Below are 12,366 nucleotides of genomic sequence, written 5' to 3'. Positions count from 1 at the left end.
GAGAATACAACACTAAGAAACCGAAATCAATGCTAAAGGGCGAAGCCGCCATCAGACTTCGCTGAGTCAGCCGTGGACTGTGGCCTAGGCTCCCTCTCGTAGTCTCTATCTTCGCTACCAGACACCTCTACAAATCTCGAAACGCTGACGCCAGACGTCGGAAAGCGCGTGCTATAGGGACTGGTTGGCGATAGTGGAAGCGCCAGTGGGCCTCTGCTAAACGCGCTGAACCGACGGCGACCCCCCTGAGACTCCGTGGGAGAATAGTCGTCTCTCAGAAGAATAGCATCACTCTGCATGGCGACTCGAAGCAGGATCATGGTAAACGTTATTCCCTAAGCAGTCATATTAGTTTCAGCTTGTTTGTGAGCGTGTCACTTTTGCCCACAATGAGTGAACTCGTCTGCAAATACCAATGAGTGAAAGGGCATTTTTAGTTGAATAAACAATACACACCAAATCCAGGAGGATGAACTGGGTATTCAATCCGAGCTCATATACGACAAACAGAACAAAGAAAGCCGTCGAATAAGTTGCTGCAGATTCCAGGAAAGTGATCTTGTGCAACAATGAGAAACGGGTGACCGGGAAGCATAGAAATTTTTGTACCAATGCCGAATAGACGCGACTTTTTTGGGACAATATGATATCTGGTGGTCGCGACCTCACTTGCGCGCGCAGGACCCGGAATGCGATAAATCCTAGCGAGAGCTGGTCAGCCGAGTTGCTCCACAACGCTGGGTCATATTCACCAGTGCAATAGAGGTTCGCAGCAAGCGAAGAAGCAAAAAAGCCACTTATCCACGGAGAGAGCCCCTGGAAAAATATTCCTCCAGTGCCAAAGCGATTTTCGGCCCACACTGAGCCATAGCCACCGACTATTTTGAGCTGAGCTTTTCGGACAAGTGCGAAAATCGAAAGGAACCAACCTCCTGCCCCCATCCAGCAAAGGATTGGCAAGATGACGAAAACTATTCGACGATCCCCCACAATGTAACAGCGGTATATCTGGCTGTGAAGTCAGCCTAATACTTAACCCGTATAAGCCGACACTTACTAGGAAAAAGTCTCCCGTGAGTGTGAGACTGATGTAGACCGCGGTCTTGGCAGCTTCAAGAGGACTGGACACGTCTTCGTAGTACGCTATGGGACCCTCGCGGTACATGAAGAAGGCAACGATAACTCGGGCGATGTCGATACCCCAGTGCTATGACATGCTGAGGCCACGAATACGACCCAAGGAGAGAACATTTACTGCAACTGAAAGTATCCAGATGAGACAAAGTGTTGGGAGCAACAGCTCGTTCGACGTGTTGATCTGCTTTCTAAAAAGCAACCACAGAGTGACCCCAAACAAAGTGGTAAATATTCCTGGAGGCATTGAATTATGAGAAGGACAGAATTTGACCTCGTCCGCACCGATATTGAAGGTCTCCATGATCAATGCTATAATCTGTTATTCATTAGTGGAGGGAGAGAATGAGGCAGAAGAAAACCCTACGGAGGCCTTGTCTAGCTGAATGTCGATGTTTTTCATCACCACCGCCATGATTCAGAGGAGGGAAAGGGCGGATGTGGGAGGTTCTCCAAAATAATTTTATAACAGCATGCAGTCCTGAGAGGCGTCCGGGCGACCGGTGAATGACGAGGGGGTGGTAGTGTGAGACGCTTGAGCCATGGCTCTCAACCCCGGCTTCTCGGTGAGAGACATTGTGCGACGGAATGCAGTTCCGTCGTGGCGGGCCAATGGGTGATCGCTAAAGGCGAAATAGAGTTGGTCCCGTGAGCCACTTTCGAGCACACGCCCCAAGAACAAACAAGCCACTCACCTAATAAGTCCGAGTCTGAGACCGAAACACTCGCCGTCGGACTACACAGCACAGGCCTTTTGGCGCTAGTTCAGCGTTCAATGGTTGCAAGTGCATCATCTGGACTGATGCCTTCGGAAGGCTGATCGTATCATAGATTGAGGTGTGATCCGACAGAGTTCCGACAGAGTTCAAGTAAAATTCCTTCTAAAATTATTGTCCCTTGCAAGGAATCATCTACTGAGATCGGCCGATGCCTCTTTCGCAGCAGCGTCCAACTCTTCGAAGTACCCGCTCTTCCGACACATTTCCCGGAAAATCCCACCCTCTTTCCGAATCAGGACATGTGGTGTGTCGAACTCTACTATCCTGCCCTTGTCGAGGACCAGCAGTCTGTCGTAGTCAATTATGGTTTTGAGCCGATGGGCAACTAGTGTACGGTGAGCGTCACATGGAAGAGAAGAACAAAATGCACTTGTAAGAAGTAACGACTGCGTGAATTCTTCACGAATGGTCATCTGGATTTTGCCATCGGTCTATCGGTTTCGGGTCAGCGTCTCGGAGTCTCCGAAATGCCAAGCGGGTACCTCGAAGTCGACACTGCTTGTCGCCTCATCCAGCAAAACGATTGCACTCTTCCTCAGTAATGCTCGTGCCATCGCAATAAGCTGTCGCTGCCCCTGCGAGAAGTTTGTCCCGCCAACCGAAATGGGAGTGTCAAGGGACAGGTGTACTTTGGAATCCTCCTCTGTTGTCGCTGTGCTGAATGCCGGATGCTCACCAGTAGCAACTCCATGAATAGGTTGAGAGGATGCTGTTGTAAGGTGGACACGGTGAAGAACCTCCTGACAAGCTGCATCCGTATGCTCGCCTATAACGAGAAAACGCTGTGAGTCTATTTATAGAGCTAGCACAATCCAACACACCGAAAGGATCGAGGTTCTCTCTGAGGCTTCCTGAAAAGAGTGCTGCATCTTGAGGAATGTATGTCTACTTAGCAATCAGTTCCATTCCGACGGATGCACTCAGCATTCGTACCAATCTAGACCGCAAATCCTCTACTCCGATCTTGGTGATATCGATGCCTGTTCGGTCACGGTGTGAGCTCCCAAGTACATTGCCGCAAGATCACATGACATGCCGTCGATGATGATGCGTCCGCTGGAAGGGTCCGTCTACAAGATATTAAGACAACACCTCGAGATCTGATCGTACGCACGAAACGAAGGATGCTCATGGCAAGTGTAGATTTTCCGCTGCCAGTCCTCCCCAGAATGCCGATGCGTTCACCAGCTCTCAGACAAAACGACGCGTCTTTGATAACCGCAGGAAGGTCTGGTGCATACTTGACAGTCAGGTTGTCGGCAATTAGGAGAGCATCATTGCCGGTGGTTGAGGGCCAATACGCTGGCGGACGGCTTGATTCTATGATCGCAGGTGGCTCTTGGGGCAGTTCTAGATATTCCGAGACTCTTTCTACGGAGCTTTAGACCATGTCAATTCGCTGAAACAGAAAAGTGATATGGAGTACTTCAAGTCTACAAACCATTGATTTAAGATTTTTTACGATGGCGAACACTGACCTAGCTCGAGCTGAGTCCAGAAGTAACAGGTCCAGAAGACTGATGATGTAATATTGAGGGCAGACTGAAAGATATGTAAGAGTCGCAAGGAGAGGTGGGCAGACGAACCGTGATCGCCAAACCAGTAAGACCCGCATCGCGCGATAAATAATGTATGGAGAATAGCGCAGCCAGGAGAACCGCCTATCCATATCATTGAGTTGACCAAAAAATAACGGTGTTGACATCGAGCTGACCAAACTGCCCAAGAAGTCAAAATTGAGCTGGAGCCATGCGTTTGTCATCCTGCTCTTCCGGTAAGTAGAAGACATAGAAGAAGCTCAATGCAGACCAGAAAGTGTACCACATCTTTGTAGTCATGTCAATCCGATTGTGGATATTGTCAAGAAATCTTTTCTCGGCACCAAACGCTGATCGATGTTGGAGACACTCATAATAATTCCAAACGAGTTGACAATACCTCTGATGGTAACCAAGCCCTGTAAGACCTCTGCAAAATCAGAGAATATGGGGGAACGAGAATTGGATTCCATTCGACGGAGATCGCGTCCGGTTGAAAGGTAGCCAACAGCGAGGTGATAGTAACAATATCCAATAAAGAGAGCGCTGTCCGCAGATAATGAGCACGGTTTTCGCAACAAAAAAGGTATATTCACGGGAATATGAATGTTGGAGCCACGAAACTGAGTGATCAACACGGTAAGGACAACAAATTTGGGTGAATGATGAAGTCTCACGTGATCGTGATGAAGGCAGCGAGAAAAGTGCCCAGATATTGGTTGACTCGTTGAAGTGCAGTAGCGATGGATAAATCTATAGTTTCCATGTCTTTCCCGCTAAAAAAAAGTGTGGGCAGCAGCGAGGATAAGAACAGGACCGTTACAACTGACAAGCGATTAAGAAGTCTGCCTTGCGGAGTTGTATCATGAAAGCTACCAACTGGTGAGAATGAACTGATTTAAGTGCTGAGATTGACTTACCGAAATGGCGCGCGAACTATACCGACGACCAACGCATTGAAAAAGGTTTGGCCAGCTCGATATGCACCAGTCATCTGAGCTGCAGATGAGATGACAGTGACGAGGACAGTCACCAAGCCGATGGCGGAGTATATGCTGATGTAGAAAAGGGGATGCTCTTGCGCAGTAGGCCATCGGAAGCTGGACGAATCTCCGTTTGGCAGCGCTGTTTCGACCTCGAGTGCGCTGTCCTGGTAGGCTTCGCCCCAGATCTACGACATTTCAGTTGAACAAATCATCGAAATGCAATCGCAACCTTAATCCACAACTAGACTGCATCAGTTTTATGTAGAGGGCAACAGGAAGACAGCGCACCTTCTCTGCGACACCTAGTAACTGTAAGCCAACGACCGAAAGGACCATGAAACCCCATATCCAATACGACATGGCTTGTAGATATCGTTTATAGACTTGGCGCTTTACACCTCCAGTCGCACGGTGCTCGTCCTCGATGAACTTTCGAGGGACCTTCTTCGGACCGCCATCTGAATTGTAGTTGCTTCCCATTGCTGCACTGGTTTCCTGTTCTTCGACGACACCTTCCCGCTCAGCCTCAACCGCGGCGTCATGCGTAATTTGATCGAGCTTCCTCTGCGCTCGCAACTCAGAAACTGACCCCTGCGTCTCGATTTGGCCATTGGACATTCGGACCAAATAGTTAGCAGCGGGGAGAACAAGCTTGACGTGATGAGTGACCAGCACAACCGTCCTATGGGCCAAAATAGGACCGCAAAGGCATTTCTCGTATAAGACACGGGATGTATGGCTGTCCTGTTTACAGACTTCAGAATGAGCCGTTTACCATAACCGATGACGACATACCACAGCGCTCAAGGGGTCATCCAGAAGCACATATCGAGTCTTAGCATACACTGCACGTGCGAGGGCAACTCTGTGAGGTCGATGATCAACAGAATAACACTGCAATAACAAACGGCTTACCTTGCTTTTTGTCCGCCCGACAGACTGACGCCTTTTTCGCCAATTTCTGTATCATCTCTGTCTTCGAGCAGGTCGAGGTCTGGATGTAGCGCACAACAGTCGATGACCGCGTTGTATCGCTTTTCGTCGTAGGGATAACCGAATAGAATATTGTCTTTGATTGACTGGGGCTTTTATAAGCGATATACGATGATAATGGGGGGATAAAATTACTTGATGACGAAGCCACGGAGATTGTGCGGCGTATGAAAAGCCATACACATGCCCCCAGTCGTCGATTTTGTTGGGATTTTTCGACATCATCAAACGGCCACCGGGAAGGGCAGTCATTTCACCCAATAAGGCCATAAGTAATGCAGTCTTTCCACTGGAATATATGTTAGCAGAGTAAGTCACAGTTGGGATATTTACCTTGCAGTCGGACCAGTTACCACAGTAATTTTTCCCTCCGGAAATGACACTGATAGATTTCTGAGTTCGAATTGGCGTTCTGAAATCCCATCAATGGTAAAATTGGAGTCTGTTTCTGAGTTGGTGGTCTCGACATTCTGGTCTCGCGTGTTTTCGTTCCACTTGAACGAGGAATTATCGAAGCCAAGCCCACGAGCCCAAGCCGATTCCTGGAGTGGGGTTGAGCGAACGTTCTTGAGCTCTACCTCCGGTTCGTTTAGGAAAGCGTCGATGCGGTCGACAGAGAGCCGCGTTTGTAAAATCTGGACGACAAAAGTAGGAATTACTGTGATGCAATTCAGTCAAACTTTGAGCAGACTCCAAAGTTATCAACCTACTGTTCAGGGGCTGCCGAATCATCCCAAACAAAGCAATCGCCGTGAAGGCTTTTCCCACCGTTAATTCATTGCCTAACAGGACGAAAGTCGTGAACGAAATGACAGAAACCAAGATCGGTGTAAGTGTCCATAGGCTATGTTTTGATCAGAGAAGGGGATTGAGATAGTGCTGGAGCTGACCCAAGGAACCCGATCCCATTGACCCGCGCCTGAACAAGCCATCCCAGTTCGATGTTACGAGCAGCAAACACACGATCCACCCATCGTTTTTCCCACGCAAAGAACTTGACGAACTTAATAGCACTGATGAGCTCCGTCACAGACGCCATTCGGGCATCGCGAGCTTTGAGCATGCCTTTCTGAATGCGTTCGTTGTTTCGCGTGAAAGCGCTATTCAAAGGCGAGCCAAGTATGAGAGCAACGAAGCCCGTGAACGCGGAAAACCCAAGGAGTTGATACAGCATGATGAAGCCGACGAGTATCTCCATCGGCGCACCGTAAATCATGTACCAGTTGATGACTTGAGTGGAGATTCGGGTGGCGTCGCTTGACATGAGGTTGACGATCTTGCCGGTGTCTGCGCCAGGACTCGATTGCTCTTGTTTGTCGTTGGAGACTGCACCACTGAGGTCAACTCGCCTAAGGGCCTTATCATAAATGGCAGCCATGAGTTCGGAGCGCAGGCGAGTGCCTGCGCGGCGCCCGAACCAAAAATGGTTGAGATCACATTGGGACTGTGGCACGATTAACAATATGCAATGACTGGGAGACGAAAGACTTGTTCCTTGACAACGGAAGCAACAAACATGAGAACGGCGTAGAGGTAGACAACTTGCTTGTTACTTTGAGATTCAAATGCGTCAAGAATACGCCTATTGCGTTGCATATCAGTGCGACTGACGATTGATGGAAACAACTCACTTGAGGAAAAATGGACCAGCGTAACTGAGTATGACGCTCAGCAAGGTCAACAGAAAGTCCATGCTAGAACTCTGTCAATTGAAATGGTGAGGGCTGACGAGCTGGATCACCTCATATCGAACGAGTTGGCAGCCCATAATCGACCAAGCAACGACTTCTGACTGGGTCAAGTCAGAAAAAAGAAACAAAATATCGAAGAATACAAACGGAAGAGCACTGAATGCTAGAAACAGTGGATGACTACTGAAAGTCGGCGAAAGATTCCACACATCCGACTCGTTGATAGTCACCCGAAGACCGCGCTGTATTATTGGGTAGATCCAGGAGAAGGTGACCCAGCGCCAAAGTGACGTGTAGTCTTCGGGTGAGATACTCCGGCCTATCTCGTCTCTTCTGGTAGATTTAGAAGGTATAGCCATAGGCATTCGCACGATAGTAACCAGCAGGACAGTTATGCAGCTCAAGTTGACGAGAGTTAACCATCCGTTGGCCTGCAATAAGCCTCCACAGAAATGGATAACATAGAGTGCAAGAAGACGATAAGGTGGCGTTGCTGTGGCTTGCATGGTTGAGAAAGTAAAGGCATAGAGCCATGTCGTGGAAATGAGGAAATGGTGGATGGCGCGCCAGCCAAGCTGCTCAAGCCCCACACTAAATGCTCCACTTGCCAGCCAAGCCACACACTCGAGCAGAGCGATTGACGAGAGCACCAAATGTTGCCAGGGAGGTGTCCGACTATCAATTTCGATGTCCTCTTCAACCCCTTGAGCCAGATCCTCCGCCTGAGCCAGAGCCTCCGCCTCAGGAAGTGGAAGGAATGGCGTAAACTGACGCTTCAGCGCCAAAAGACTAGGTCGCAACTGTTGGGGGACAGGAAAGGTGAATTGTGTGGCCAAGGTGACCAAAACAAACACGCTCGGGATGATAGCTGCCCAGGAGGAACGCACACACGCATTCGATAGGTCGAAAATGTCGAAGTCTGGACAGAGTGCCATGACGCGCGTCTTTCAGTCGAACAACATCCCACACGGCTAAAAAGTCCCGTCCGGCGTCAAGTCGCTATAGCATTGTCATTAGATCGGGGTGTCGGTATCGCTCAGTCCCGACCCACATATGGCCTCTAGGAAAATGCTGGCATCATGCATTTGGTTCGTGTCGGGCGCCGTCATGTTTGACTGCAAGTCGACATCTTCGACTTCCGCTAACTCAGCGAAGCCTATGAAAGTTGAGGGTGCCGAGTTGTTGCTCTTCCCACAGTTGGTCGAGAAGATAGTTTGGGAGCAAACTAGGAGCCTGGCCACGTGCTGGTTTGGTACTTGGCATCCGGATCTTTTTCATCACAACCATCATCACTGGGTGATTCGCAATCGATGGCGACGTGCGTGGAGAGCCTCGTTGGCCGCTGTTTGAAAATAACCGGGCCGCCGGCTGTGTACTGATTTGGGTTTCCCTTCTTCCAGGTCAACTGTCCCTCCAGTTTCCCTTGTTGAGCTCAACAAGCCCGCAAGTACCCACGAGAAAAACGTCGAAAAAGACGAACTTGTGGACGAGGATAACAACGAGGACAAAGCCACCAACAAACAGGAGAAAGAGCAAACCGTCAAAGAAAAAGGAGCAGAACAGATGTCCCATCGAGCCAACTTTGACGGTCAACAGGCGCAACAAGCGTCCTCGCCAGCTCCGCCAGCAGCAACTGCGACCCCGCCGCCTGCGCCGCCCCCGCATCAACACTACCCGTATCCACCAGGCCCGTATCTATACCCACCCTCACCCTTTGGGCCGCCTTATGGCCACCCGCACCCTCATGACGACAGAAACCCGCCCCCTCCTCCTGGCCATTACGACCCGGCTCATGGCTACGCGCCAATGCCCTACCCTCTGCCTGGTGGCGTACAGTCGTACATGCCCTATCCGATACAATTAATGGGCCATCAACCTCATGCCCAACCACCCCCGGCCCCCGTCCTTGATCCAGCGAACTATTCGTACACAGACGATGCAGGGACAAAGCTATCCGACAAAATCAGACGCAAATGTTTCAATTGTGCGTTACCTTGTCTTTTTTCGTCAGACCTTTGACCTTGTTCAGGCTGTACAACTGAGACGAGCACCTGGAGACGAAGCAATCTGAATGCTGGAAAAGTGGTCCGTGGTGTCTATTTTTTGTCTATAAGCTACGACTTATTCTGCTCAAAAAGCTCTGCAACAAATGTGGCTTGTTTGAGCGAACCCATAACCGTTCGCGACCCGAAGCGTTCCCCCACAAGAGAGCTCCCATTACTGGAGCCACGTCGAGGCTTCAGGTCTGTTTTCTCGTTGCAATTTCCTTCGCTTGTTGACACAGTTCCTAGCCATACCCTCCATCCAACCCTCGTCCCGCTGCATCCGCTTCCGAGTCGGCTCCCTTATCCACTCCTGCCCACCCAAATTCCTCTACGCCAGCTGCAGAACAGCCTGTTCCTGTTACAACTCAATCCTACCAACCCCCGGTAGTACCAACTGCACCACCAATTTACCAAGTCCCGCCACCATTGCCAGGTCCTCATTCAGCAGCCGCTGAGCAGGGACAACAGGCTGAAGTAGGTGGCCCAGTCTACCTTCCATCGATCACCGCCCTCGTTTCGCAACATTCCACTCCGAACGGACAAGCCAAGACGGGAGAAGACACTCCTAAGAAGGCGCGTGGTCGACCCAAAGGGTCTCCGAACAAAGACAAGAAAGCAACCCCTCCAAAGGTCGTTTACAGAGAAGACCCCGTGGATTCCCCCGAAGAGAGGGTTGATGGTGACGATGGTGAATGGAATGGGCGAGATTAACTATTTTTTTTTCATATCCTTCATGCGATACCTTGACTCTAAATGTGCTACTTATGCAAATTACTGATCTATATTGTACCCTTACTGAACTCCGATTCATGACGGATGCATATGTCTACTCTTGGCCCTCAATGTCGTGCCCCAGCGCAGAAATATAAACGGAATTGGCGCAAGTAGACTGGCCAAACCGGCCAGCAAGCATGTTGCGCCTTGCACTGTCATCCCTCGATACATTTGAAGGGCGAACAACGGGAAGACGCTCCCAACGAGAGCACGACTGGCCATCCCAGCTGCGAGAGCACTCGCAGCAGTGAGTGTGTAGCAGTCGACGAGAAATGGGACCTAAACACAGAATTTGAGTCTGGTGTCTACGGCTGGACGCTGATGCTCACAAATCCGGTGAATATGAGGAGCATGCTGCAGGAGAAGAGGAACTCGGCAATGCAGGGAGCTATCCAGTGAACGTGCTTGAATGGCGCAGTCCATGCGAAGATAAACAGAGAACTGTGTAAGGTTTGGCGGTATTCAAGGTCCCAGAGTAATCTTACATCGGACTGACGATGGCGCCATAATACCCCAACGAGAGCCTCGCTTCAGGGCGGACAAGTTCTCCACGAGCTAGATCCTTGCGTGCACTTCGTTCATATAGCGATTCTAAGATCATGGAAACTCGTGGCTTGGACTTGTGCAAAACAAAACTCACGACCAGCCGTCCATAACAGAACGCAACCACAACAAAATCCAAGGCCAAGAGCAATATATGTCAACCCGTACTGTGTCGCCGAAAATCCTCGTATGTCCCGGTAGACAATGCCAAATGCTTCGAAGAAGCCGTAGAGGATGCCATATAATGTGCTGAGGTAAATAGAAACCAGTGCGACCACGGGTTCTGCGAATGGATTAGTGTTAAATCATCTCGGTTTGGTGTCGCATATACCTGTGAAGAGGTAGATGATGGGCCGAGCAAGGGCACGTTTGAACAGGGTTATTTGAGCTCTGAACGGGATACGTGGCGAAGAGGATCCTAGTCGTCGTTGTTCTCGCCATTGTAGAAGTGTCGGTCCATGGGTTTCCGGGACAAGAGCGACCAGGATACTGATGACGCAAGAGAAGATGGCCATGACAAGCAGATTCCATCTGACAAAGCAGTCAAGGGGTGTATTAGGCGACTTCATACTAGTACTCCGCACCGGAAACCTGCGTTGTGCTGAATGAAAGCCGACACTAGCGGTCCCAATGAGGGCCCGCCGAACGCCATAAGAGCGTCTAAGCTTAATCAGTAGCTAGCACCACAGAGGGATTTCTTTTCATACAAAAAGTTGTGTATGTCAACCTTTGCTGGGTATTAGTGATGTCGCCGATACTCGCTGGGCAATTATTTATGGACGCAGATCCAAAGAACCCAACGAAGAAGCGGAAGACGAGAAGGCTAGCTGCATTCGAGGAGAAGGCCATACCAAAGCTGAAACCTATTCCCCCCTCAATAAACCATAACGGGCATTTGTAAATTCAGCGTACCGCTATAGCCAACAGCACATAACCTATAAACGGCCTGTCGGCCATATATTTCGGAGGCGGGTCCGAAAAGAAGGGGACCAGCAGCAAAACCGAGTCTGAAATACCATTGAGTTCGCGTTACAGTGCAAATTGAGGCAGTTACACGGTGAAAGTGACGCCAATCAACGCGACTGTAAAGCGTTAAGAAATGCTGAGAGGACAAAACGCGGTCCAACCTTCTTCAGAGATGCCAAAGCGGTTTATGAGAGCGGGGATACTAGCGACCTGTAGGCAGATTGTCAATTGCATCATGAAGTTGGAAAAAAAAGTGCGCGAACGTAGGCAGTCGAGGAGTATGTCAGGGTGAGAACCCAAGTGCATAAGATGGAATTGACGGTCTGGTAATTATATCAACTTGCGCGGAGTGCTCAACAGGTCCCTCTTACAATTTTGCGTAGACTGCTCCAATTTCGAGGGTTTTCGGGATCATCTGCCGCCAGCGTTGCCGGTAACCGTGGGTTTAGGTCCTCTACTTTGCCCTTTTCTGTCGTATCCTTGGACGAAAACGCGCTTTCTTCGATCAAGGTGGCTGAACGACGCGCTTGGCCTTCTAAATCGAGGTCTCCAGCCAGATCAAGTGTCTCTCGACTTGTTGTGAGGTTCAAGTTGTGCATTGTGCCAGGGGAAAGGGACAGCAAAGGAAGGTATGCTATCTCTCCGCTTTAAGAGGACGCGGCATTGATTTGCTGCTCATCTTTGGACCGGTTCATGCTTTCGGTTAACCGAAAGGGTTGCAATGATTATTGATACTCCGGGAAAATATGGACGATTGGATGCGTAAAGCGCTGTTTTCGAGGTCCCTTGTTGCAGGGATTAGTGTGCCATTGGAAGCAGGGGCATATAAGTCGTCTGCGGTAAAATTACAAGCTGTTTCCGTGCAACTTAGGTTCGAGAGACGGAAGAAGATTGACGCTAATAGGTCAGGCTGACCA

At 49.8% G+C, this 12,366-nt stretch overlaps 4 protein-coding genes across 4 annotated transcripts; 1 reads left to right on the top strand and 3 right to left on the bottom strand.

The window, feature by feature from the left end:
- Positions 1-32: 32 nt before the first annotated feature.
- Positions 33-1,549, bottom strand: MIND_00966700 (uncharacterized protein; the record flags this gene model as incomplete). Its single annotated transcript, XM_037366281.1, has 10 exons — positions 33-335; positions 389-403; positions 457-558; positions 610-701; positions 753-878; positions 930-1,008; positions 1,058-1,207; positions 1,256-1,371; positions 1,420-1,453; positions 1,502-1,549. The coding sequence occupies 10 exons, from the start codon at positions 1,547-1,549 to the stop codon at positions 33-35; spliced, it is 1,065 nt and encodes a 354-aa protein (XP_037217693.1).
- A 492-nt stretch (positions 1,550-2,041) lies between these two features.
- Positions 2,042-8,056, bottom strand: MIND_00966600 (ABC bile acid; the record flags this gene model as incomplete). The annotated part of the gene is made up of 29 exons (XM_037366280.1): positions 2,042-2,238; positions 2,284-2,344; positions 2,396-2,679; positions 2,735-2,798; positions 2,847-2,893; positions 2,941-2,983; positions 3,028-3,292; positions 3,340-3,346; positions 3,392-3,455; positions 3,500-3,574; positions 3,628-3,676; positions 3,723-3,801; positions 3,852-3,997; positions 4,048-4,074; positions 4,129-4,227; positions 4,282-4,323; positions 4,372-4,622; positions 4,667-4,678; positions 4,726-5,181; positions 5,233-5,302; positions 5,353-5,516; positions 5,566-5,719; positions 5,764-6,088; positions 6,141-6,274; positions 6,321-6,902; positions 6,947-7,012; positions 7,062-7,124; positions 7,172-7,222; positions 7,269-8,056. The coding sequence occupies 29 exons, from the start codon at positions 8,054-8,056 to the stop codon at positions 2,042-2,044; spliced, it is 4,665 nt and encodes a 1,554-aa protein (XP_037217692.1).
- Positions 8,057-8,410: 354 nt separating this feature from the next.
- Positions 8,411-9,877, top strand: MIND_00966500 (uncharacterized protein; the record flags this gene model as incomplete). The annotated part of the gene is made up of 5 exons (XM_037366279.1): positions 8,411-8,439; positions 8,522-9,105; positions 9,151-9,206; positions 9,260-9,364; positions 9,413-9,877. The coding sequence occupies exons 1-5, from the start codon at positions 8,432-8,434 to the stop codon at positions 9,875-9,877; spliced, it is 1,218 nt and encodes a 405-aa protein (XP_037217691.1). The 5' UTR covers positions 8,411-8,431.
- Positions 9,878-9,973: 96 nt separating this feature from the next.
- MIND_00966400 (MFS transporter) lies at positions 9,974-12,048 on the bottom strand (the record flags this gene model as incomplete). The annotated part of the gene is made up of 12 exons (XM_037366278.1): positions 9,974-10,219; positions 10,270-10,381; positions 10,426-10,531; positions 10,581-10,766; positions 10,815-11,014; positions 11,068-11,143; positions 11,191-11,346; positions 11,396-11,490; positions 11,538-11,565; positions 11,611-11,659; positions 11,713-11,772; positions 11,821-12,048. The coding sequence occupies 12 exons, from the start codon at positions 12,046-12,048 to the stop codon at positions 9,974-9,976; spliced, it is 1,542 nt and encodes a 513-aa protein (XP_037217690.1).
- Between the last annotated feature and the right edge of the window lie 318 nt (positions 12,049-12,366).

Source organism: Mycena indigotica (assembly GCF_014461135.1).
Source record: "Mycena indigotica strain 171206Taipei chromosome Unknown Mind.scaff0008, whole genome shotgun sequence".
Lineage (NCBI taxonomy): Eukaryota > Fungi > Basidiomycota > Agaricomycetes > Agaricales > Mycenaceae > Mycena > Mycena indigotica.
The sequence above is the reverse complement of the archived record's forward strand: the minus strand, read 5'-3'. Positions and strand labels throughout refer to the sequence as shown.